The sequence below is a fragment of the Bombina bombina genome, chromosome 4, assembly GCF_027579735.1.
Source record: "Bombina bombina isolate aBomBom1 chromosome 4, aBomBom1.pri, whole genome shotgun sequence".
NCBI classification, from domain to species: Eukaryota; Metazoa; Chordata; class Amphibia; order Anura; family Bombinatoridae; genus Bombina; species Bombina bombina.
The window spans coordinates 522770502-522797876 of record NC_069502.1 but is presented as its reverse complement, the minus strand read 5'-3'; the positions used below and the strand labels follow the sequence as shown (position 1 = coordinate 522797876).

General features: G+C 42.3%; 1 protein-coding gene across 1 annotated transcript in view; it reads right to left on the bottom strand.

Moving 5' to 3' along the window:
- Nucleotides 1-6207, bottom strand: part of LOC128657618 (protein kinase C theta type-like) — an 84570-nt gene extending 78363 nt beyond the window's left edge. Inside the window, exon 1 of the mRNA XM_053712003.1 lies at nt 6009-6207. Coding sequence (XP_053567978.1) covers nt 6009-6207 — 199 coding nt within the window. The remainder of the gene's footprint in view (nt 1-6008) is intronic.
- Nucleotides 6208-27375: the final 21168 nt, after the last annotated feature.

Here is a 27375-nt window from a genome sequence, read left to right as displayed (position 1 = left end):
AAAAAACTAATTAATATCAAAGCTGAATAGTTTTGGAAGTAGTTTTTAGTTTGTTTTTAGTTATAGCTATTTTAGGGGGATATCTGTGTGTGCAGGTGACTATTACTGTGCATAATTATTAGGCAGCTTAACAAAAAACAAATATATACCCATTTCAATTATTTATTTTTACCAGTGAAACCAATATAACATCTCAACATTCACAAATATACATTTCTGACATTCAAAAACAAAACAAAAACAAATCAGTGACCAATATAGCCACCTTTCTTTGCAAGGACACTCAAAAGCCTGCCATCCATGGATTCTGTCAGTGTTTTGATCTGTTCACCATCAACATTGCGTGCAGCAGCAACCACAGCCTCCCAGACACTGTTCAGAGAGGTGTACTGTTTTCCCTCCTTGTAAATCTCACATTTGATGATGGACCACAGGTTCTCAATGGGGTTCAGATCAGGTGAACAAGGAGGCCATGTCATTAGATTTTCTTCTTTTATACCCTTTCTTGCCAGCCACGCTGTGGAGTACTTGGACGCTTGTGATGGAGCATTGTCCTGCATGAAAATCATGTTTTTCTTGAAGGATGCAGACTTCTTCCTGTACCACTGCTTGAAGAAGGTGTCTTCCAGAAACTGGCAGTAGGACTGGGAGTTGAGCTTGACTCCATCCTCAACCCGAAAAGGCCCCACAAGCTCATCTTTGATGATACCAGCCCAAACCAGTACTCCACCTCCACCTTGCTGGCGTCTGAGTCGGACTGGAGCTCTCTGCCCTTTACCAATCCAGCCACGGGCCCATCCATCTGGCCCATCAAGACTCACTCTCATTTCATCAGTCCATAAAACCTTAGAAAAATCAGTCTTGAGATATTTCTTGGCCCAGTCTTGACGTTTCAGCTTGTGTGTCTTGTTCAGTGGTGGTCGTCTTTCAGCCTTTCTTACCTTGGCCATGTCTCTGGGTATTGCACACCTTGTGCTTTTGGGCACTCCAGTGATGTTGCAGCTCTGAAATATGGCCAAACTGGTGGCAAGTGGCATCTTGGCAGCTGCACGCTTGACTTTTCTCAGTTCATGGGCAGTTATTTTTCGCCTTGGTTTTTCCACACGCTTCTTGCGACCCTGTTGACTATTTTGAATGAAACGCTTGATTGTTCGATGATCACGCTTCAGAAGCTTTGCAATTTTAAGAGTGCTGCATCCCTCTGCAAGATATCTCACTATTTTTTACTTTTCTGAGCCTGTCAAGTCCTTCTTTTGACCCATTTTGCCAAAGGAAAGGAAGTTGCCTAATAATTATGCACACCTGATATAGGGTGTTGATGTCATTAGACCACACCCCTTCTCATTACAGAGATGCACATCACCTAATATGCTTAATTGGTAGTAGGCTTTCGAGCCTATACAGCTTGGAGTAAGACAACATGCATAAAGAGGATGATGTGGTCAAAATACTCATTTGCCTAATTATTCTGCACTCCCTGTATATATATATATATATATATATATATATATATATATATATATACATATTATTTATCATTTTGTTGTAGTACTATCTCAAAGTGTTGTCCCATTAAGTAATGTCCCGTTAAGTGCTGGCTATAGGAATAGAAAAAATAAATTATACTCCCAGTGGGAGGTGGAAGTAATAAGAGCTAAAATGTCCAGTTTTAATTGTTTGGGCTTTGGTATACAGACAGGGATAAGATAAATTAGTCTTTGTGTGTATAAAAAGAGATAAAATAAGGAGGGCTAATCTCTCCTCAAGCTCATCCCTTTCAATGGGTTGTTAACAATTTCTCATACATTTTATACTCTCCAATTGGTATAACAAGTCATTGGAAACACGTTGGGCTAGATTACAAGTGGAGCGCTAAATATTGCTTGCGCATGATAATGTGCACTGGTATTACAAGTAAATCGCAATGCGAACATTGTGAGAAAGCATTGTGCTTATGAGAGCGGGCTTCAAAAGGTTCCTATGGGAGCCTCGTTCTTATGCCATCGTTCTGATCAAAAGTAGCAAGTAACATTTTGGGGCAACAGATTCCGCAGCGCTGATATATATACATATATACATATATATGTATTTGCTAATATGTATATATTAAAAAATCTAATCAGCCAATAGGAATGCAAGGGACGCCATTTTTAAAAGGCTCCCTTGCATTGAAGATTCAGTTTACGGCGGCGACCGTATGAAGAGGATGCTCCGTGCCGGATGTCTTCAGGATGGACCGCTCGGCGCCGCCGGGATGAAGATAGATGATGCCGCCTGGATAAAAAGAGAAGACGACGCCTGGATGGATGAAGATCTCGCCGCCTGGATGAAGACTTTACCCCCTGGATGAAGACTTCACCGCCTGGATGTCCGGACTTAAGAAACTGTAAGTGGATTGTCGGGGGTTAGTGTTACTTAAACTTTTTTTGGGTGTTTTTTTTTTTAGATTAGGGTTTGGGCGATCTTAAAAGAGCTAAATGCCCTTTTCAAGGCAATGAAAAAGAGCTGAATGCCCTTTTAAGGTCAATGCTCATACAAATGCCGTTTTCAGGGCAATTGGTAGCTTAGGTTTTTGTTAGAGTTAGGTTTTTTATTTTGGGGGGTTGGATGGGTGGTGGGTTTTACTGTTGGGGGTGTCTTTGTATTTTTTCAGATAAAAGAGCTGATTTCTTTAGGTCAATGCCCAACAAAAGGCTCTTTTAAGGGCTATTGGTAGTTTATTGTAGGCTAGGGTTTTATTTTATTTTTATAGGGCCATTAGATTAGGTGTAATTGTTTTTATTTTGGATAATTTCGTTTGTTATTTTTCGTAATTAAGTGTTTGTTATTTTTTGTAATTTAGTAATTTTTATTTTTTGTAATTGTAGATTTAAATTTTTTTAGTAGTGTTAGTTTTTTTTAATGTGTAATTTAATTTATTTAATTGATAGTTATTTTAATTTTAGTATAATAGTAATGTTAGTTTAATTTATAGTTTAAACTTAGGTTTTTTTAATTTCCCAGGTAAGTTTTTATTTATTTTAAGATAGGGATCTTGTAATTTTTATTTATGTTGAAATAATTCTTTATTGAATTTTTCATAATACAAAAAGAAAGGAGAAAAAAGGAAGGATTAGAATTAGCACAATCTGATATAAAATATCTATTCTTGAATTTACCCATTAACATGGAAAGGCATGTGCCCTCAAAAAAGAAAGAATCATTATGTGAATATGCAAGTCACAAAAGCTGATTTATGAATTTCTAATTCACTTAATCTATCAAAAGATCACATACCTCTCTATTTGAGTCCCTAAACATAGTTGAAGTTAATACCCCATGGTAAAAGACATTTAAACATAAATAAAATGAGTAAATCAAATCGCAGCAGTGAAGTACAGATTGCTGCTTATCTTTAAGAATATACCAAAGAAATAGAGTGGAGAAAAGAAAAAATAATATAGTGAATGCACAAGGATCTAGTGAGAGAAAGAAAAAGTGAGTGACAAAGAGAGAAAAAAAAAAGATAGATATATTAGATGCTTATCTGAGTATCTCCTCCACGTTAGTTCCCCCCCCCCCCCCCCCCCGTCGAACCACCAGGACCAATGCGTCTGTCATCACGGGAATATCATTTCATTCTCATCCTCTCCTTGAGTAGTTTAGTCTGTTTGTTAGTCCTGTGCCTTATATATTATCCAATGGAACCATATGTTTTTTAAAGTTAACTGGGTATCCTGGATGTAAGCTGCTTGTTTGTACATATTATAAAAGTGTGTAATCTTTGCAATTATCTCATCTTGCGTAGGTGGGCCCACCTTCCAGTGACGCGCTACGCATATTCTGGTGGCTGTACATGTTATTTTAATAATTTGGTTTATATATTTGTTAAATTTCTTATTTCGTTCATGTAGTAAAGCCTGTGAGAGTGTCAAGTGTATTGATTCGCCTAGGATAGTGTTAAGAAGTTTGGAGAGGTCCCCCCAAGTCTCCCTTATGTGAGGACAGTCCCACCACATGTGCTTGTAGGTTCCCACTAGCCCACAACCTCTGTACCAATGGTTGGATCTTTCATTTGTCGCATGTGAGGTAATTACTGGGGTCAAATACCACCTTGAAACTATTTTATAAAAAAATTCTATCATGTCAGCGCTTAAAAGGCCCCTACAAGAAGTTTGCATAATTTGGTTCAACTCCTTCTCAGTCATATGTGTATCTAAATCCTGTACCCATTTGTTGTAGAGTGAGGTGTTCGGTGTATGTGCCCTCTGTATGATTAAGTATAATCTTGATATCGCTTTTTTTGGCCTTTTCCCCAATTTACAAAGGATGTCCAATTCTGTCGGTGCTCCTTCCTTTAAATTTGCTAGAAAGGAGCGAAGATTTGATACGAGCTGTAGGTATTGATACCAATGTAATGCATAGGGAGAAATCATGTCCCTCAGTGTGTTGTAGGACATTATCTTCCTGCCTTCTAGTATATCCGCTATCCTATAGAGGCCTTTATTTTCCCATTTAGTTAGTGTAGAAAACGGTAAGGATGATATTACACATTTTAATGGTGTGTAAATGTAATTAGGAGTCAAGAGAGATTAGTCCTCTCGTTACTTTATGCCACTGTGCTATCATATTTGTTGTAATTGGGCATGTCTTATTTTGTTTTATAGTCCCCAATGAAGAACCCCAAATCATCCCTTCTGGGGTGGCGAAACCGTTAATATCAGTCTCCAGTCTGACCCATCGGATCTCCTCCTCCGTCCCCGTTAATAAGAGTGTCTGAGCTAATCTAGCCGCTTGATAATAATTCTTTAAATTAGGTATTCCCAGACCTCCCACCTGTCTATGTCTAGTAAGTACACTCCTGGCTATCCTAGCTTTTTGATTGTTTCTTAGAAATTTATGAATCATATTTTGAGTCTCCTCTAGTTCTCTAAAAATTATTTTTATTGGTAAGGCTCGGAACAAGTAAAGGATCCTGGGTAAAACCATCATTTTAATTGCTGAGATACGCCCGTACCACGAGAAGCGGTACTGACTCCATTTCAGGAGATCTTGTTTGATACTTCTGAACATTGGTATATAATTGACCCTATATAATTCTGAGGAATGTTTTGTTATTTTGACCCCCAGGTATGTTATATATTTTTTAACCCATTTAAAATCATAATTCAATTCCAAGAGTTTTTGGGTATGTGTTGGTAATTTAATGGTCATGGCTTCACATTTATCAACATTGATTTTATAACCAGATATTGATGAAAATTGGGAAAGGATCAGATATAAATTTGGTAGGGATATCATGGGTTTCGTTAGGGAAAATAATACATCGTCCACAAATAGAGCTATGTTATATTCTTCTCCTCCAATACACACGCCTGTGACATCTGGGGATTGTCTAATTTGTTGAGCTAGGGGTTCAATACAAAGAGCAAACAATAATGGCGAAAGCGGACATCCCTGTCTAGTTCCATTCAGGATGGGGAAACCCCGAGATTGATAGCCCATCACTCTCACCCAAGCCATTGGTGTGGAATATATTTTCCGAAGAGCTGTCACGAAACCACCTGTAAACCACATTGTCTGCAACACTGCCCACATATACCTCCAATCTACTCTGTCGAACACCTTCTCTGCGTCCAATGACAGCAACAGAGAAGGCGTTCCCATAGCGTCTATATGATCTATTAGAGAAACCATACATCTAATGTTGTCTGGTGCCTCTCAGTTTTTTACAAAGCCAACTTGGTCCAGATGAACCAACCCAGGTAGAATATGTTTTAATCTAGTAGCCAGAATCTTGGTGAATATTTTGATATCTTGGTTTATGAATGAAATTGGGCATTAGTTTTTACATAGGGTCTTATCTTTTCCTGGCTTAGGAATTACCACTATCTTTGCATGAAGAAGCTCCATGGGTATCTCGTTTCCCTGTAGTATATCGTTACAGAATTTCGCCAGATGTGGGGCTAAAGCTGTTTTAAAAAGTTTATAATATTCTCCTGGGAGTCCATCCGGACCCGCCGCCTTACCTCTTTTCAATTCTTTAACTATTGCCAAAACCTCTGATACCGTAATCTTGGCATTCAGGTTATCTAGGTCCTCTTTTGATATCTTTGATAATTTAGCCTCGGTCAGGAATCTGTGGAGTAGGGTTGCTATTTCAGGTGTGTCTGAAACCTTCTTTCCATCATATAAAGTGCCATACAATTCAGAAAAGGTAGTCACCATTTCTTCAGGGTTAGAAGTGAGGCCTCCCCTGTGAGTGTGTAATGTTGGAATTGAGATATCTTTAATCCTATCTCTGATCTTGTTTGCCAGATACCTATCTGGTTTGTTGGCAAAAATAAAATAATTAGTTTTAAGTCTTGTACTAGCCCATAGATTCTTTTTGTAGAATTAAGTCTAGGGATTGGCGTTTTAGTATTACGTTTTTCAAAATAGTAGTTGACCCGGGGGGCGGAGCCAACTGCCGAGCTGAGCAGACGCAGTCACCGGGAGCTCCTGCTCTAATAGCTCATTTAACGGCACTAAATAGCCCCAAAATATTACCCCATACAGTAGGGAGAATATAGGATGCATTATTAAACCCTGCAGTACACATCCTACAACAACTAAAAGAACGGCGCGAAAATAATAACAGAAGCGAAGGCAGCAAGCATGTGAAGAGTTTCATGGCGGAGAAGGACAGACCATCTAAACATTGGTGACTCACAATCTCAATTATAACGGCATTCTATCCTGGACCTTTCTCTACGGTTCACATATTGAGATAGCACGGCTCACTTTTTAAACTAAGAAAATGGACTCTGCACTCATAGACACTCTGGCAGCATTGGGACACCGCATGGACATACAGTTTCACATCCTCTCTCAAAGTCTCTCACTTAGACAGGAGGAATCTCCTGCCCTTCCAGAGGAGGTTCTTAATAACTTACCCCCGTGGGTTCATTACCCGAGTCGACAGGACAAGAGGGCCAACAATATCAACCAAAGCCCTTCTACATTACTCCCGTGGGCTGACGTCATTCTTGACTCTACTGCTAATCACCCGGCTCCTGCTCCGGAGCGGCCGGTCGGAGCTGAGGTCGATGTAGACGCAGCTATGCTTCACCCTTCTGAAGTTGGCCCTCCTTATCCCGGGCTCTTGGTAGCCACGCTTCCTTTCATGTCTGCAGATAGGACCGATAACGATAGAAAGATCCGATGTCTAGCCCACAAAGAGGGACTACTTTTCTGGCCCACGATGCAGCCCAGCGATGAGCAGGATGTATCTGACCCAGTGCACTTCCTATTCAGTGAAAAGCTTAAGCATTCTGCCCAGTTAGACCCCAGAGACTTGTTCCTTCTCGCTTGTCCCCAGAGCTTCAGTATTAGAAATAGCTCCTATGTGCGCTCTTGGAACCGAGCCCCGAACCAAGGCATTAATATTACCTACAGAGCCCTCCGTGACACCCACGCTAAAACGAAGAAAACAGTGGGGCTGATCTCCTCTACGCCGGCGGACTGGTTAAGAAGCCATTTTGATCCAGGCGGTAAGATCGAAGCCTGAGCGGTTTCTCACGGGTCAGTACAGATCCTTTATTTGACAGCAACCGTTATAGATATAGAAACATCTAAGTGTTACCTATGAGCTCTAGGTCAGGATTTTGGACTTTTGCAATATACGGAAGCTGCTGCGAATGGAGATAGACTAGCTTCTACCATTTTCACATAGAGGCGCCATTTTTATCTGACTCTGGACTTGCCCTCCGGCCCTGCATATTAGAGTCACTTAAATTGACAATGTATTTCTATAGCTCTCGGGCTAAAAAGAAATTAGACACTATCTTATTCTAAGATCTACAAGCCCTACAATGTGCTGGCCCTTGAAAGGGCCTTTCTCTGACTTTAGTGGCGAGTGTCTCCTGAAAACCGATATCGGTTAAACGTCCAAAGTGCAGTTAGGAGGGTGAGAGACTGTATTAACAAGCCTTACAACGCTCCCTTTTATCTACTTCACCTGTTCCTGTAAACTCAGAGACAAGTCTTACCAAGTTCCCTATGCCATAAGACTTAAACTAATATTGTTATGTATGGATGTGTTGCCTGTTTTCTGGTCTTATACTCCTTGTCCCTATAAAGTTAAGTTGTATGCACATATATGACCATCTATCCAGCTCCAGCTCACAGCCACATACATATTCTTATTATTTAAGCTGGGGTTCTTACAAATTCACAATACTTAAGCCTGTAGCAGCTCATTTACGAAATCTGAACACCGCAGCTGTAATCTTTGTATGCAATGTATTCTGTTTGCTCTACAAACTGTGGTCCTCATATATTATGCATTAGATGATAAGCCAATACTAAGAAATTGCTTTGCTTTATGGTAAAATGTACCTCTATCTTCTAACTGTTCCTACGTTTATTTCATGTATTCATTCAGTTTAAATAATGTTGTCGTCTTACATCGCATGCTCCTAGAATTTTAGAGTGACTATATTAGTGTAACATAACCCTTGATACCATAACTGACTTACTAGCCAGCTATAGCTACAAATACTGAAAATCTGCTCCTCACACTAAGTGTATAATTAGCAGACCGTATTTTCTAAACCCAATTCATCTGCTCTATCTAGTCTCATGAGCCAGCATAATACCACACCTGTATTTTGTAACAGTGTCTCCACAATCAGAAGTCTATAACTCCCTTGTGGTCCTCTAATTGCTTATACACTTTTTCTAATGTAACATGAGACTCTACCATATATCTAGAGGCTCACCAATATGCTATTTAGCAGACCCTGGGGCTGACTCTCCCTCTGATTCACTTAGTATAAATAGGACTAATGATACGCCATGCCCTTTCATACTCTCAGTCATTACACCACCCTAACTACTGTTTTCCGTACAGGTTATATTATCGCCTGTAACACCGCTGTAACATTTCTTATACACTCCCTCCCCCTATTCCTTGCAGCTCATTTATCTTTACACCATGTAATAGTCTAACCTGCTACATAATGTTATTATATAGTATATACAATGAAATAGAGCAAAATTCCTTAGCTTTCCTCCCTTAAATATAAATGTAACATTGAAAAATGATATTCCTACCGGTTTCATACCCAACACTTAGTGACTCAAGGGTTTCACTTGTCTGACATCCTAACTGGCTCCGTCCCCCCCTCCTTCCCCCCTTATCTAATCCAGAGCGGCTCTTGCCCGCTGTATCTCCCTTCCCCCCAAAAAATCATAATGCCAACTCCCCGCTATTGCCCCATTCATACTTGAATAAACTATCTCATGGTTTTTACCGCAATAGGGGGACCATCAATGTTCTTTATCACTTCATTTTATAAAATCGAGGTCTTATTACGCATTTTACAGAATTCCTACGGACATACTGGTTTGATTTACTCTACACTGTCACTTCCACTTACTGGTTCCTTTTTATGCAATGACATACCCTTTTACAGATGAGTGGAGTAATAGTTTTAAGCCATCCACTACATAGACACAGTGTTATTACTGTTTCAATTATTTTTATGATATATTATTATAGCACTGACTTTCTACTATAATTATACGCTAAAATTGTATGTCTAATTATAATGTTGTTGTTATCTACCGATGATTCTGTTTGTAACATCCTCTAAAACCTCAATAAAAAATGTTTTGCAAAAAAAAAAAAAAAAAAGTAGTTGACCCTGTCTCTCTATGGTTTATTTCTAACTGGTGTATTTCATTCTGTAGTTTATGGAAAGCGTCTCTTTTTTTAGCATTAATTTGGGATTTCAATTTGATTAATAGTCCCCTCATAAATGGTTTGTGAGCCGCCCATGGCATAACTGGGTTGGTAGCAGAATCTACATTGATTTGCCAGTATTCTAATAGAGCTCGAAAAATATTTTCTTTATGTATAGGGTCTTTAAGGAGAAGGGGATCATATGTCCAACTCTTCTGTCCCTTGAGCGTAGTGAGGCTCTTTAGCCTCACAGATATAACCGAGTGGTCCGACCAGACACACAGGCTTATAGAGGAGGAAACCAGATTTGGAACCAAGACTTGGCTTTAGAATATATAATCCAGTTTAAAATATTTTTTATGTGCTGCAGAGTAATATGTATGATCTGATGTATTCCCATAAAGTACTCTCCATGTGCCTAATATATTATGCCCTGCTAATGGGGTTAGTACTTTTTTAACTTTAGTATTATTTCTAATCTGAGATTGGGTAAAGCCTGTGTTGGCGGATGCTATCTGTGTCTGCAGGGAGATATTATAATCTCCTGCCATAATTAGTCGGGTGTGGCTCCAGGTCGTCAGTAGTCCTGAGATGTGAGAAAAGAAATGTTCCTGCTTTTCATTCGGGGCATAAATATTCCCTGTATCCGTCCTTTAATTATTAAGTATTTGCCCTCTGGGTCTATCAATTTATCATCCACTATAAAATTCAGTGAGGAATGAAATAGAATTGATACCCCTCTTTTCTTGCTAGTTGTGGAGGCATTAAAATGTATGGGAAATTGTCTTAACCAGTATTTTTGAATATGACTTTTTTCGAAATGTGTTTCTTGTAGGAAGATTACATTCGCCCCTAATTGGTGGTATTGAGCCAGTGCCTTCCTGCGCTTTATATCGGTATTTAAACCTCTTACTTTGTGAGATACTAATACAATATTAGGTGACGTCATAGATATATTTTATGGAAATAATATATGGGATGCTAAATAGGGCAATTTTCTCTGGATGTTTGGTAATTTTGTTTTTAATGTTTGTATTAGATGTCTTATTGTTTTGTGTGTCAATAGGTGTCATACGTTGGGAGAGTAAGATGATGGTCCGGTGGTCCACAGGGGAGAATTCCCCCACAGTAGGAGATAGAAGAAAATTCACTGAGGAGGAAACATGGCTAATATTAGTAGCATCTGAAGGAAAATAAAGATAAGAATTAGTATTCAAGATAATAAGAATGACAATAAAAAAATAACAATAAACAAATACATTTGTGTAACGTAAATCTGGGAAAGTTCAGAGATACACATCTCCCCCATGTAACCTGTGGAAGGTGGAACTGAACTACATGAAGCTACAAAAACAAAACCTTATTGATAAAATCCATTGATCTCATCCTTCATTTAACCTATTACCATTAGTTAGATCAGGAATTTTTAACTATATAGTAATTAACCCTTTAGCTATGATTTTTCTAACTTACTAGATAAAGCTACAGTAGGTGAACTATGTAAATGAAAGTAAAGTCTTAACATTGTCTTTGACAAAGAACTGGACTCTATATGGTCCTGTCGTGAGCAAGTCTCTCATGGAATAGACATCTGGGTAATCTAGTCTTGCATACATCTTTCTACATTACCAGCTCAAACAGTCCCATGTATGAAGTGAAGGCTTCCCACCTTCGGTTGTTTGCAGAAGAGTTCGGGAATATGAAGAGGCAGCTGATAAGTAGTGGCTCCGCTGTATGGTCTGTAATAGTAACTGTGATGATATTCACTGTTGAGACCCATTTATCAAGTGACCCCTGGTCCAGGTATATTCTATACTTTCTTTGTACCCCACCAAGTGAGGCAAAGGATTTATAATGTTTCATAAGTCAATAACCATCACCTGCCCTTAATTGGCTTATTGTGAACCTTAGTCCACCGGGGCCTCTGTGATTTTCCCTGATGGGGTGCAGATGAACTAGTATCTTCGTTGCTGGGTACTGTTGGTTGCTCCGGGGCCTCCAGGCCCATTGCTGCACATATATCTGGAATGTCTCTTGGCTCTTTCACTGTGAAGATCACATTGTGCTTGTTTATAATAAGTGCAAAAGGATGTCCCCATCTATATTTTATTTGTTATTTGCGTAATACAGATGTGAGTGGGCGTAGAGCATTTCTTCTTTGTAGTGTTCTGACGCTCAAATCTTGATATAACTGTAAGACGTTTCCTTGAAACTTGAGTGTTGGTTGTTGCATAGCTGCTCTGAAGACTTTTTCCTTTTCTGGGAACCTCAAGAATGCCACTATGACATCCCGTGGTGGAGCACCAGGTTTAGGTGTCAGTGCTCTGTGGGCTCTTTCCAAATCTACTTCAGTCTCAGGTGGGACCTTTGCAAGCGTGGTAAATAGTTGTTGAAGATATGCTGGTAGATCCTCTGTATTAATTTCTTCCGGGATTCCTTTTATTCTAACATTACACCTTCTACTTCTATTCTCCATGTCTTCTAGTTTGTCCAGAAGATCAGAAATTGTTTGATTTTTTTTTTTTTTATATTATTTTTATTGAGGTATTCTACAAAAACATAACAGGGAGGGTGCATTAGACAGTTTCAATGTGGACATAAATATACAGGTAATGTTGGTGATTCACAGGTCAATAAGGCAGCATACTTATACATATACATATGTCAAAGTTACATTATCAGTACTGTGCTATGCAAACATCTAATTGCAACCAAATAAGTAAAACCTCAGTTTTCTAATATAAGGTAGTATGAATCTCCCCTTGAACAGTAAATTATAAAAGATAAATGATCCTCCATATTGTTCTGTGGAAGCCGCTCTTGGACTTCCCTAATTGTATCTTTAACATGATGGGGGTTTTTGGAGGGGAAACAAAGAAACAGAAACAAACAGGGCCACTCTTGGACCCTTAGAACAAATAGGAAGGTTCTTGGTCCTTAGGGATCAACTTAGTGTGGTTGTCATATGATTACCCTGATAGAGAGGTATAAAGGAAAATACTATAAGCTAAGTATATGAAATACTGTATGCACCTACTATATGGTTCCATGGTATCTACAATTAAAGTTTGGGGTTCCGTGTCTATCACTCAAGGGGATTAGGATTAAGTGGTCAATAACAACACATTTCTTAGTTATATCAGGAAGGGAACTATGCCACCTATGAAGTACTAGAGGTATGTCCTGTGAGCCTAGTTCCAGTAGAGAATAGGCTGTATAGTATAAGCAACCTCCAACTAACTAATGCCCTATCACAGTGATCTTTTTATATATAGGTATATTTGCATCTACATACTAAACATCTCTGCTAGTCATGCAACAGTCCTCCTTATTACCAAACAGACACATATCTATATATACATACCCCCACATATATAACTGTATATGTACACATCCACGCACACACACAGAAACATGCCCCTACATTTATATATACACTCTGATTTATAGCTATAGTCCATGGGCACAAAGGGAGACATAGATCCAAGTCTAAGGAGCAAGGGTAACATGTGTACTTATTAGGCCCAAACCAATGAATACATCATAATATATGTAGACCATGTATTGAGTATAGTCCCAAACTAGAAGTACAGTGCACACGTAATTTTATATGCTTAAATGCTAAACATTCACTGAGCCAACTGTATTAATATAAACATATTTGTGATAGAGCAAACATCACATAGCATGCTTTCTAATGTAGGGACCAGAGGCCTCATATTGAAAAAAGCATAGCGTTATTGCTAATAAGCGACCACATTATTTAGAGCCCACACTGTGTTTGAACTATAATAGCTTGAGGGATTAAGGAGTTGTCTCCATAACAATCTGTTGCTGTTCCTAGGTACATTTAACCAACTCCTCTCTTCGGGTTCTGGCTGGGATGAATGCGATGCAGCCTCCATGCTGATATTTCATAGCCCTGAAAGGAGTTGAAGTAAAGTCTCCTATAGCCATTGATCGTTTGACCGCTAATCACTCCAGTGACAACTAGATAGGCAGAGTGAGGCAGGCTGGATGACTTTGTAGGCCTGGGCTGCAGTGCGACTTTACCTGAGCTTTCGGCTTGCAGAAGTGGTGACAGGCATTCCTGTAGACAAAGCTTCCGGCTCTTTGCTCGCTGCTGCTTCAATACATGGAGCCTCCCCAGCTCAAAGTCCAACAGGATCAGCTGAAGTGCGAACTGGAATTCTTCCATTGTCCAGTTAGGCAGAAATATTACCAGCGTTCAAAATCTGGTTTGTTAACCCAGAGTCAGAAACTCAGGGGGGGTTAAGGATGCGGGCAGCCCCAACAACACTAGGGATCAAGCACTCAGTGTAAGCCTCGTGGCCCGACTCTGTGCAGTTAAGCTGAAGAACATAGGCAGGTCCGGTTTTGTATTATGACCTCTCAAACTTCTCCTGAGTCTCCCCAGTCTAGGCAACTTGGAACCATAAAGAATATTGAGTTAGATGTGGTAAATAGCCTTTTAGATTCTATCACAGTCTAAGAGCTTTCCAAACACACGTCCTGCCGTGACAGCTATAGGCTCCGCCCCCAGAAATGGTTTGATTTTGTTGGGATACTTGCTGTACTGTAGTTTCAACATCGTCCATTAATATATCTTTGGTTTCCTCAAGTGCATCAACTCTTGAACCCATATCTGTTATGTCCTGCTTGATATCTGCCAGGCTCGCAGAGACTGATTTGTTCATGTTATCAATTTTATCCCATAATTTATTAAAACTTTTGGACATGTCCTGTTCGGATACCAGAAGGTCAAAATCTTCCCTAGTGAGAGGTTGGGAGTTAGAGGATGAAGATTGTGATTGTGTGACTGTGTCCTCATCTTCTGTATCTCCTTGAACTGACGACACTGTAAGTTTATCCCCTTTAACTTTGAAATATTGATTCATAGCAGAAGATTTACTCAGTTTGTCAGCTTTAAGTGGTTTTTTAGAAGACATTATTGCAGGTGTTATAGATATCCTAACTAGTTCTGCAAAAGTCCCCAGCAGGGAAACTGTGTAGAGTGGTGCCAAAAATCCCAGGAGAGTTTTTCAGGGAGTATACTTATTTAATATCTCAGCAAAGGTGTTATTTCACTAGTTTCCACAAGAGGTCAGTGTCCCTTCATTTACATTCAATGTTTAGTTCAGAATCATCCACGTGGAATAAATCAGATATATACTCAGCCCAAAGCACTTTAAACAACAAGAAAGTGTGTCGTAGTGAAAATATTTTTGAAATGCTAAATACACTGGTGTCCCATTGAAGTTTTGTAAATATATTGCCTTGTAGAGTTTTTTAGTAAAGTTGTTTAAGTGGTAGTATTTAGGAGAGATATATATGTAGGATGCCAGATATTATATGTGTGTTGCCATAACATCAGCAGGGTGACGGTATTAAGCTTACCACATCGACCTCATTATATTATGTGGGCCTGGGGATTTCCCTGGAAGCGCAGTCTTATCTGCCTTATTCTAGGACCGCATTACATGTCCCCTCCAAAGTACTCACTGTGTTCGTCAAAGATTAGGTCTCCGGAGCAATGTTTAATGCAGCTCATCCAGTTTTGTTTTTTCACCTCAATTAGCGTTGCTGCGTAGGTAGTGATTTTGTTTGGGCCCAGCTCTCCCTTTACACCAGGTCTCCTCCCCTCCGTTGTTTCTATGGGTTAAGGCTTGTTTGCTCCGGTCCCTAAAAACTTTAGAACCGTTCCCTGGCATCTAGGGTCTTCATTGCCTCCGTTCCTGGGGTGATTTATTCACTTATAAAGGAGATGGTATGCCCTAAGGCTTGCTCTGATCACGGAGCTCTACACCAGTGCGTCCATCTTAGAGCACCGCTAAGCTCCGCCCCCCTTGTAATTTTTATTTAAAGTTAGGGGGTTGTTAGGTTTAGGGGTTAATAGTTTATTTACATTTTTTGCGATGTGGGGGGCTGTCTGTTTAGGGGTTAATAGGTTTATTTAGTGGCAGTGATGTGGGAGGCCAGAGGTTTAGGGGTTAATAACTTTATTTAGTGGCGGCGCTGTCGGGGAGCTGCGAAATAGGGGATAATATCTTTTTTTTATTGAGTGGGTGATGTTGGGGTGCGGGTAATAGGGGTTAATAACGTTATTATAGTTGCAGCGATGTCGGGGAGCAGCGGAATAGGGGTTAATAACTTTATTTCTGTGTCGGCGATGTCGGGAGCGGCAGATTAGGGGCTAATAACTTTATTTCTGTGTCGGCGATGTCGGGGGCGGCAGATTAGGGGTGATTAGACTTGGGGTTTATGTTAGGGTGTTCGGTTTAAACTTAACTTTTTTTTCCCCATAGACATCAATGAGGTTACGTTACGGAGCTTTTCATTCCACGATCACAGGTGTTAGGTTTTTTTCTAACACTCTCTCCCCATTGATGTCTATGGGGAAAGTGTGCACAAGCACATGAAATCAGCGCTTGGATTTCTCCAACATTGGTGTGTCCGGTCCACGGCGTCATCCTTACTTGTGGGAATATCTCTTCCCCAACAGGAAATGGCAAAGAGTCCCAGCAAAAGCTGGCCATATAGTCCCTCCTAGGCTCCGCCCACCCCAGTCATTCTCTTTGCCGTTGCACAGGCAACATCTCCACGGAGATGGTTAAGAGTATGTGGTGTTTAGTTGTAGTTTTTTATTCTACTATCAAGAGTTTGTTATTTTAAAATAGTGCTGGTATGTACTATTTACTCTGAAACAGAAAAAGATGAAGAGTTCTGTTTGTGAGAGGAAGATGATTTTAGCAGACAGTAACTAAAATCGTTTGCTGTTTCCACATAGGACTGTTGAGATGAAGTAACTTCAGTTGGGGGTAACAGTTAGCAGACTTTTCTGCTTAAAGGTATGACTAGCCATATTTCTAACAAGAATGTGTAATGCTGGAAGGCTGTCATTTCCCCTCATGGGGACCGGTAAGCCATTTTCTTAGTCTCAAACAGAATAAAGGGCTTAATATGGGCTGTAAAACTGGTAGACACTTTTATGGGCAAAATCGATGCTTTATTTGAGCATTTTATACATGTTTATGCTTGAAATTCACACTTATAAGCTTGGGGAACGTTTTTTAACGTCAGGCACTGAGTTAGACACCTTTCCAGTCAGGAAGGGCCTTCCTAGTTGTAGGCTGAGCCTCATTTTCGCGCCATTACTGCGCAGTTACTTTTGACAGCAAGACATGCAGATGCATGTGTGTGGATCTGAAATTAGTTGGAAAGGTTCCTAGAAGGCTTCATTTGGTATCGTATTCCCCCCTGGGTTTGGTAAAGTCACAGCAAAGGCTGTAGCTGGGACTGTAGAGGGGTTAAAACTGTAACCGGCTCCGGTTTCATTATTTTAAGGGTTAAAGCTCTGAAATTTGGTGTGCAATACTTTTAATGCTTTAAGACACTGTGGTGAAAATTTGGTAAATTTTGAACAATTCCTTCATACTTTTTCACATATTCAGTAATAAAGTGTGCACTGTTTAAAATTTAAAGAGACAGTAACGTTTTTGTTTTAAAACGGTTTTTGTGTTTTTTTGACAAGTTTAAGCCTGTTTAACATGTCTGTACCTTCAGATAAGCTATGTTCTATATGTATGAAAGTCAATGTGTCTCCCCCTTCAAAATTGTGTGATAATTGTGCCATAGCGTCCAAACAAAGTAAGGACAGTGCTGCCACAGATATTAAAATTGCCCAAGATGTTTCATCAGATGAAGGGAGTAGATATAGTTCTACATCATCTCCTTCTGTGTCTACGCCAGTTTTGCCCACGCAGGAGGCCCCTAGTACTTCTAGCGCGCCAATGCTTATTACTATGCAACAATTGACGGCAGTAATGGATAACTCCATAGCAAATATTTTATCCAAAATGCCTACATATCAGAGAAAGCGCGATTGCTCTGTTTTAAACACTGAAGAGCAGGAGGGCGCTGATGATAATTGCTCTGTCATACCCTCACACCAATCTGAAGGGGCCATGAGGGAGGTTTTTTCAGATGGAGAAATTTCAGATTCAGGAAAAATTTCTCAACAAGCTGAACCTGATGTTGTGACATTTAAATTTAAATTAGAGCATCTCCGCGCACTGCTTAAGGAGGTGTTGTCTACGCTGGATGATTGTGACAACCTGGTCATTCCAGAAAAATTATGCAAGATGGACAAGTTCCTAGAGGTTCCGGTGCACCCCAACGCTTTTCCTATACCCAAGCGGGTGGCGGACATAGTGAATAAGGAGTGGGAGAAGCCCGGCATACCTTTTGTCCCCCCTCCTATATTTAAGAAATTATTTCCTATGGTCGACCCCAGAAAGGACTTATGGCAGACAGTCCCTAAGGTCGAGGGGGCAGTTTCTACTCTAAACAAGCGCACTACTATTCCTATAGAGGATAATTGTGCTTTCAAAGATCCTATGGATAAAAAATTGGAGGGTTTGCTTAAAAAGATTTTTGTACAGCAAGGTTACCTCCTGCAACCCATTTCGTGCATTGTTCCTGTCACTACAGCAGCGTGGTTCTGGTTCGAGGAACTAGAAAAGTCGCTCAGTAGAGAGACTCTGTATGAGGAGGTTATGGACAGAGTTCACGCACTCAAGTTGGCTAATTCTTTTATTTTAGATGCCGCTTTGCAATTAGCTAGATTAGCGGCGAAAAAAATTCAGGGCTTGCAATTGTGGCGCGCAGAGCGCTTTGGCTAAAGTCTTGGTCAGCGGATGTATCTTCCAAGACAAAATTGCTTAATATCCCCTTCAAGGGTAAAACTCTCTTTGGGCCAGAATTGAAAGAGATTATCTCAGACATCACTGGGGGAAAGGGCCACGCCCTCCCACAAGATAGGCCTTTCAAAGCCAAGAATAAGTCTAATTTTCGTTCCTTTCGCAATTTCAGGAACGGACCGGCCTCTAACTCTTCATCCTCTAAGCAAGAGGGTAATGCTTCCCAATCCAAACCAGCCTCGAAACCGATGCAAGGCTGGAACAAGGGTAAGCAGGCCAAGAAGCCTGCTGCTGCTAACAAAACAGCATGAAGGAGTAGCCCCCGATCCGGGACCGGATCTAGTAGGGGGCAGACTCTCTCTCTTTGCACAGGCTTGGGCAAGAGATGTTCAGGATCCCTGGACACTAGAAATAGTTTCTCAGGGTTATCTTCTGGAATTCAAGGAACTACCCCCAAGGGGAAGGTTCCACATGTCTCACTTATCCTCAAACCAAATAAAGAGACAGGCATTCTTACATTGTGTAGAAGACCTGTTAAAGATGGAAGTGATACACCCAGTTCCAACGGCGGAACAAGGAATGGGATTTTACTCAAATCTGTTTATAGTTCCCAAAAAAGAGGGAACTTTCAGACCAATTCTGGATTTAAAGATCCTAAACAAATTTCTCAGAGTACCATCGTTCAAAATGGAAACCATTCGAACGATTCTACCCACAATCCAGGAAGGTCAATTTATGACTACCGTGGATCTAAAGGATGCGTATCTACATATTCCTATCCACAAAGAACATCATCAGTTCCTAAGGTTCGCCTTTCTGGACAAACATTTCCAGTTTGTGGCCCTCCCATTCGGGTTAGCCACTGCTCCAAGGATTTTCACAAAGGTACTCGGATCCCTTCTAGCGGTTCTAAAACCAAGGGGCATTGCAGTAGTACCGTACTTCGACGACATTCTAATACAAGCGTCGTCTCTTTCAAAGGCAAAGGCTCACACAGACATCGTTCTGGCCTTTCTCAGATCTCACGGATGGAAGGTGAACATAGAAAAAAGTTCTCTGTCTCCGTCGACAAGAGTTCCCTTCTTGGGAACAATAATAGATTCGTTAGAAATGAGGATTTTCCTGACAGAAGTCAGAAAGTCAAAACTTCTAAACGCTTGTCAAGTTCTTCATTCTATTCCTCGTCCTTCCGTAGCTCAGTGCATGGAAGTAGTAGGGTTGATGGTTGCAGCAATGGACATAGTTCCTTTTGTGCGAATTCATCTAAGACCATTACAACTGTGCATGCTGAAACAGTGGAATGGGGACTATACAGACTTGTCTCCTGTGATTCAAGTAGATCAGAAGACCAGAGACTCACTCCGTTGGTGGCTAACCCTGGACCACCTGTCCCAGGGAATGAGTTTCCGCAGACCAGAGTGGGTCATCGTCACGACCGACGCCAGTCTAATAGGTTGGGGCGCGGTCTGGGAATCCCTGAAAGCTCAGGGACTATGGTCTCGGGAAGAGTCTCTTCTCCCAATAAACATTCTGGAACTGAGAGCGATATTCAATGCTCTCAGGGCTTGGCCTCAACTAGCAAAGGCCAGATTCATAAGATTCCAATCAGACAACATTACGACTGTTGCTTATATCAATCATCAGGGGGGAACAAGGAGTTCCCTGGCGATGAAAGAAGTGGCCAAAATAATAAAATGGGCGGAGGATCACTCCTGCCACCTATCTGTGATCCACATCCCAGGTGTGGAAAACTGGGAGGCGGATTATCTGAGTCGTCAAACATTCCATCCGGGGGAGTGGGAACTCCACCCGGAGATCTTTGCCCAGTTGACTCAATTAGGGGCATTCCAGATATGGATCTGATGGCGTCTCGTCAGAACTTCAAGGTTCCTTGCTACGGGTCCAGATCCAGGGATCCCAAGGCGACTCTAGTGGATGCACTAGTAGCGCCTTGGACCTTCAACCTAGCCTATGTGTTTCCACTGTTTCCTCTCATTCCCAGGCTGGTAGCCAGGATCAAGCAGGAGAGGGCCTCTGTGATCTTGATAGCTCCTGCGTGGCCACGCAGGACTTGGTATGCAGACCTGGTGAATATGTCATCGGTTCCACCATGGAAGCTACCTTTGAGACAGGATCTTCTTGTACAGGGTCCATTCGAACATCCAAATCTGGTCTCCCTCCAGCTGACGGCTTGGAAATTGAACGCTTGATTCTATCAAAGCGTGGGTTTTCAGATTCTGTGATAGATACTCTAGTTCAAGCCAGAAAACCGGTAACTAGAAAAATTTACCATAAAATATGGAAAATATATATCTGCTGGTGTGAATCCAAGGGATTCTTATGGAATAAGATCAAAATCCCTAAGATCCTTTCCTTTCTACAAGAGGGTTTGGATAAAGGATTATCAGCGAGTTCTCTAAAGGGACAGATTTCTGCTTTATCTGTCTTATTACACAAACGACTGGCAGCTGTGCCAGATGTTCAAGCATTTGTTCAGGCTCTGGTTAGGATCAAGCCTGTTTACAGACCTTTGACTCCTCCCTGGAGTTTAAACCTAGTTCTTTCAGTTCTTCAAGGGGTTCCGTTTGAACCTCTACATTCCATAGATATTAAGTTGTTATCTTGGAAAGTTTTGTTTTTGGTTGCTATTTCTTCTGCTAGAAGAGTTTCTGAGTTATCTGCTCTGCAGTGTACTCCGCCCTATCTGGTGTTCCATTCAGATAAGGTTGTTTTGCGTACTAAGCCTGGTTTTCTTTCAAAGGTTGTTTCCAACAAAAATATTAACCAGGAGATAGTTGTACCTTCTTTGTGTCCGAATCCAGTTTCAAAGAAGGAACGTTTGCTACACAATTTAGATGTAGTCCGTGCTCTAAAATTCTATTTAGAAGCTACTAAAGAGTTCAGACAAACATCTTCTCTGTTTGTCGTCTATTCCGGTAAAAGGAGAGGTCAAAAAGCGACTTCTACCTCTCTTTCCTTTTGGCTTAAAAGCATCATCCGATTGGCTTACGAGACTGCCGGACGGCAGCCTCCTGAAAGAATCACAGCTCACTCTACTAGGGCTGTGGCTTCCACATGGGCCTTCAAGAACGAGGCTTCTGTTGATCAGATATGTAAGGCAGCGACTTGGTCTTCACTGCACACTTTTGCCAAATTTTACAAATTTGATACTTTTGCTTCTTCGGAGGCTATTTTTGGGAGAAAGGTTTTGCAAGCCGTGGTGCCTTCTGTTTAGGTAACCTGATTTGCTCCCTTCCTTCATCCGTGTCCTAAAGCTTTGGTATTGGTTCCCACAAGTAAGGATGACGCCGTGGACCGGACACACCAATGTTGGAGAAAACAGAATTTATGCTTACCTGATAAATTACTTTCTCCAACGGTGTGTCCGGTCCACGGCCCGCCCTGGTTTTTTTAATCAGGTTTGATTAATTATTTTTTCTAACTACAGTCACCACGGCACCCTATAGTTTCTCCTGTTTTTTCCTCCTGTCCGTCGGTCGAATGACTGGGGTGGGCGGAGCCTAGGAGGGACTATATGGCCAGCTTTTGCTGGGACTCTTTGCCATTTCCTGTTGGGGAAGAGATATTCCCACAAGTAAGGATGACGCCGTGGACCGGACACACCGTTGGAGAAAGTAATTTATCAGGTAAGCATAAATTCTGTTTTTGTGCGGTATGGAGCTCATTGCCATCATATCGCACGCACAAGGCGGCTTTTCAAAAATGTGTAATGGCAACGCTTTGGAGGGTGAAATAACGCAACTTTTGTTGCGTTCGTTTGGCACCCTCTATGGCGCAAAACTTGTAATCTAGGTGTATGTATTTAAGCATATACATATATATTTACATTGTGGTCTATGAGAACACACAGTTCCCATAGACCGCAATGTAAAGGCACTTTTCAGTGCCATTTTTTTCTAACACCCCACTCCTGCCAACTTTAAAGTCCCAAAACTGGCAGTTTTATTTTATTATTATTAATAGTTATTATTATTTTATTTTGAGGGCATTTGGGGCACTTTTAGAAAATTAACCAGAGATCAGATCTCTGGCTAATTTTCTGAACGCTAATTGCTACCGCAAGCTCACAGTAGCAATAACCAGCAACTTGTAATGGCTGGTTAATTATCATGATAATTTAGTGCTCCACTTGTAATCTAGCCTATTAAGGGGAAACTAATTGTACAGCAGACTGCCCCTTTAAGTAGTCCCATTTAGGATGATGCTATCTAAAGAGAGAGTGGTTACATCTAGAGGTTACTTTTAGTTTGCCACAGCAGATTATTTTTGTTTACTAGATAACCCCCCTATGTAGTTCAATACACTAAACCTAGATTTGTGTTATTATAAAACACTACTACAACTATTTCTAAATCCCCTATTAAACATACAATCACCAAGATTACAAGTTGTGCGCTAAATCGGGTGCCTAAATAACGCCAATAAAATGAGCGGCATCACACTCTCTATAGCGCTGCCATTACAAGTTACAGAAAAACCTTCTTGTGTTGTGCGTTATGGTGCATTAACAGGGGCGAAATTACAGGGAGTTCAGAGGTCACAATTTCGACTGGGCCCCCAAGGGTGGGGGGCCCAGCTTAAAAAAAAAAACGTCCTGCCACTGCCTGCACTGATATCATGTGAGTGTGACATGATGCTTCGCTAGTGTCTCTGACTACAGGGGTTAGTGTTTCTGTTTTACCCATTGGTGTTTATGTGTGTGTGTGTATGTATATATGTATGTGTGTGTGTGTATTTATGCATGTATGTGTGTGTGTATGTATGTATGTGATTGCGTGTGTATTTATGCATGTATGTGTGTGTGTGTATCAGGCCCGGACTGGACGTTGGGCATACCGGGCAAATGCCCGGTAGGCCACGAGATAGTTTAGCCATGCCCACTGCGCCGACCGCATCCATTTTTTTTTTTTGAGAACTGACATTTTTTTGGGGGGTAATATATTTAATATGTTAATGTTTATTAAAGTTTGTTATGTAAGTACAATTTATATGAAATTCACATTCCATCCTGATAACCTGACGGTCTGATTCTGAATCGATAATTCTCTCGTCTCGATCTCAAGTCTTAACTTAGTTGGTTCAGCCTGAGCCAGGTCCAGTGAGGAGGAGCAGTGAGGACAGTGGCATCACTAGGGTTGGTGTCACCCAGTGCGGTAAGTTATGGTGTCACCCCCCCAGAAAGCAGACTCACACAAAAACACAGGCACACACACATACAAACACTCAGACACACTTAAAAACACACTCAGATGCACACACAAACACTCGGAAACACACTCAGACACACACACAAAAACACTGAGACACACACACACAAAAACTCAGACATGCACACACACATACAAAATATGTAAACTGCACTGCATTAATTATAAAGATCATGCCGAGAGCTGCTCCCTGGCTCAGCAGAGCATCAAATGAAAGATAAACAGAGCACTCTAAAATAAATCCTATGTAATAAATGTCCAAGTATGTTTGTCAGATGCAGTCATGCGCAGTAGAGACTGCACGTGACAAACATATCTGGCCGTTTGGATCCTGATACTCAGCACTCAGCACAGAGCAAGGCTGAAGCAGAGTGTCAGGGAGTGTGGCCAACGGGAGGGTCGAGATGGGGGCATGGCCGGATGTCGCGAGGGGCGTGGTCGGGTGTAGCGAGGGGCGTGTCTGGGCACGCCGAGGGGCGTGGTCGGACGGGTGTCGCCGCGATGGGGCGTGGTCGGGCGGGGTGCCGCGATGGGGGCGTGGCCAGAGAGGCAAAGGCTTTCAATTAAGACAGAGCAGGAGAGGGGGGAGAGAGCCAAAGAGGAAAGAGAGGCAAAGAGGAAAGAGAGCCAAAGAGGAGAAAGAGCAAAAGAGGAGAGAGCAAAAGAGGAGAGAGAGCCAAAGAGGGGGAGAGAGAGCCAAAGGGGGGGAAAGAGAGCCAAAGAGGGGGGGGGAAGCCAAAGAGGGGGGAAGAGAGCCAAAGAGGGGGGGAGAGAGCCAAAGAGGGGGTTGAGAGCCAAAGAGGGGAAGGGGAGAGAGCCAAAGGGGGGGAGAGAGAGCCAAAGGGGGGGGGAGAGAGCCAAAGAGGGGGGGGGAGAGAGAGCCAAAGAGGAAAGAGAGCCAAAGAGGAGAGAGAGAAAAAGAGGAGAGAGAGCCAAAGAGGGGGGAGAGAGAGCCAAAGAGGGGGGGTAGAGAGCCAAAGAGGGGGGGAGAGAGCCAAAGAGGGGGGGGGGGAGAGAGCCAAATGGGGGGGAGAGCCAAAGGGGGGGGGAGAGCAAAAGAGGGGGGAGAGAGAGAGCCAAAGAGGAGAGAGAGCAAAAGAGGGGAGAGAGCCAAAGAGGGGGGAGAGAGAGAGCCAAAGAGGGGGGGAGAGCCAAAGGGGGGGGGAGAGCCAAAGAGGGGGGGAGAGAGCCAAAGATGGGGGAGAGAGCCAAAGGGGGGGTAGAGCCAAAGAGGGGGCGGGAGAGCCAAAGGGGGGAGAGAGAGCCAAAGGGGGGAGAGCCAAAGTGGGGGGGGAGCCAAAGAGGGGGGAGAGAGAGAGCCAAAGAGGAAAGAGAGCCAAAGAGGAGAGAGAGCCAAAGAGGAGAGAGAGCAAAAGAGGGGAGAGAGCCAAAGAGGGGGAGAGAGAGCCAAAGAGGGGGAGAGAGAGCCAAAGAGGGGGAAGGAGAGCCAAAGAGGGGGGGAGAGCCAAAGAGGGGGGAGAGAACAAAAGAGGGGGGAGATAACAAAAGAGGGGGGAGAGAGAGAGCCAAAGAGGAAAGAGAGCCAAAGAGGAGAGAGAGCCAAAGAGGAGAGAGAGCAAAATAGGGGAGTGAGCCAAAGAGGGGGGAGAGAGAGCCAAAGAGGGGGGGAGAGCCAAAGAGGGGGGGGAGAGAGCCAAAGAGGGGAGAGAGAACAAAAGAGGGGGGAGAGAACAAAAGAAAGGGGGGAGAGAGAGCAAAAGAAAGGGGGGAGAGAGCCAAAGAGGGGAGAGAGAGAACAAAAGAGGGGAGAGAGAGAGCAAAAGAGGGGAGAGAGAGAGCAAAAGAGGGGAGAGAGAGAGCAAAAGTGAGGAGAGAGAGTGCAAAGGAGAGGGGGGAGAGAAAGCAAAAGAGAGGGGGGAAGAGAGAGCAAAAGAGAGGGGGGAGAGAGCAAGGGGTGGGACCGCTGTACTGCAAAAAATGGCCCGTGTACACGGGCTTTAGTACTAGTCACTGAATAAAAGGTTTAGGTGCACAAACTATGAAAATTCTGCTCTCTGACTCTGTTCCAAGTCTGTGGAGGAATTTATATATTTATTTACTTATTAGTACTGCTTAGGTCCAGTTTCACATATTGCAATTTATTTCATTTTTTTTAAATGATTAGCCCAGCAGTGGATGATCCACTGCTGGGCTAATAATTAAAAAAAAATTGATTTAGTTGTTTTTTGGGATGTTGGGGTGGAGAGCGAAATTGCATGGGGGTGGGCCCAAGAAAATTTTTGCCCAGGGTCCAGTCAATATTAAATATGTCCCTGTGAGCGGGGCTGGGGGGGGCCTCTTTACCATAAAATGCCCGGACCTTTTTTTGGTCCCAGTCCGGGCCTGGTGTGTATTTATGCATGTATGTGTGTGTGTGTGTGTGTGTGTATGTATGTATGTGACTGTGTGTGTATTTATGCATGTATGTGTGTGTGTGTATGTATGAATGTGACTGAGTGTGTATTTATGCATGTATGTGTGTGTAACCAGAAAATTACAGACCTTGGTACTACAGCATGGGGGGGCGCGGGGGGGAAAACAGTGTCACTATACAGTACCACTATATACAGCACTCTAAAATAAATCACTGAAGAAAAGGTTTAGGCACGCAAACTATGAAAATTCTGCTCTCTGACTCTGTTCCAAGTCTGTCAGTGCACAGCCCCTGGCCGCGTGCCTACCGCTTCTTATGGCCAAGCACCTCTGCACTCTGCCCACCCCCAGACCCCCGCCCACCCTCCCCTCCTACCTCTTCAGTGTGCACTTAGTGTACCGTAACCGTACCGGTCTGGTGGGCATCATACGTGGCTCCTTCACTTTAGAGACAGTGTCAGACAGTCATGCGGTCAAATGCCAGGCATCTCCCTCACGATTTCCCAGTTCCCGTTTAGAGAGACAGCACAGAAGTGAGGGACTCCACTGCTCCACACGTCACTGAGCAGTGAGCACAGATGGGCAGGCAGGTTTAGGCTAGCAGCACAACTTCGCAAGCAAAAGCAGCCGGGAAAATTATTTGTTGAAATCGCAGCGCTGCCTCAAGGGGCAGAAAAATTAAGTGTCTACAACTTCCCCAGTCCCACTAATGTTGACAAATGCTGGCCCCTCTAATAAAAAAAATCTATGTATCTCTACATTGTATTTCATTGAATTTAAAAAAAAAAAAAAAAAATTTGTGGTGTCACCCCCCGCACCCTCCTAGTGATGCCACTGAGTGAGGAGAGTGACGAGGCTGCGAGCAGACTCAGCAGGTGGCCAGGTAGGTGGGGTCTCATAGAGAGAGATAGGACCAGGACCTGTTTAATGGATATCATACATTGCAGTGCTAGCCTTAGTAGGCCTGGCCCAGCAGCCCATGTGTACTTGCGGACTGCGGCCGTATATGGGGATTGCATGTGTGCCACCATGGACTCCTCCATGTTATGTGGCTGCACTACACCACACAATCTCTTTGGTGGGTTGCTGGTCCTGGGTGGGTGTGTGGGAATATTGGGGGAAAACATTGTGTACACCGTCTCTGTTTGAGACACTTCCAATCCATTACAAATGCTGCACATCAGAAATCAAGCGCTGCCACATACTGGAAGATTTTATGTGTAGCGTTATTTATGGCTAACACAGCAAAAGTTTCTGATTGCCGATTACTTAATATTTATGGAATTAGTTCCTCAGCAGCCAAATCGAATCGTTTACGTGTGTGTGTATTGTTTTTTAACATTTCTGCATATATTTGTTATAATACCAT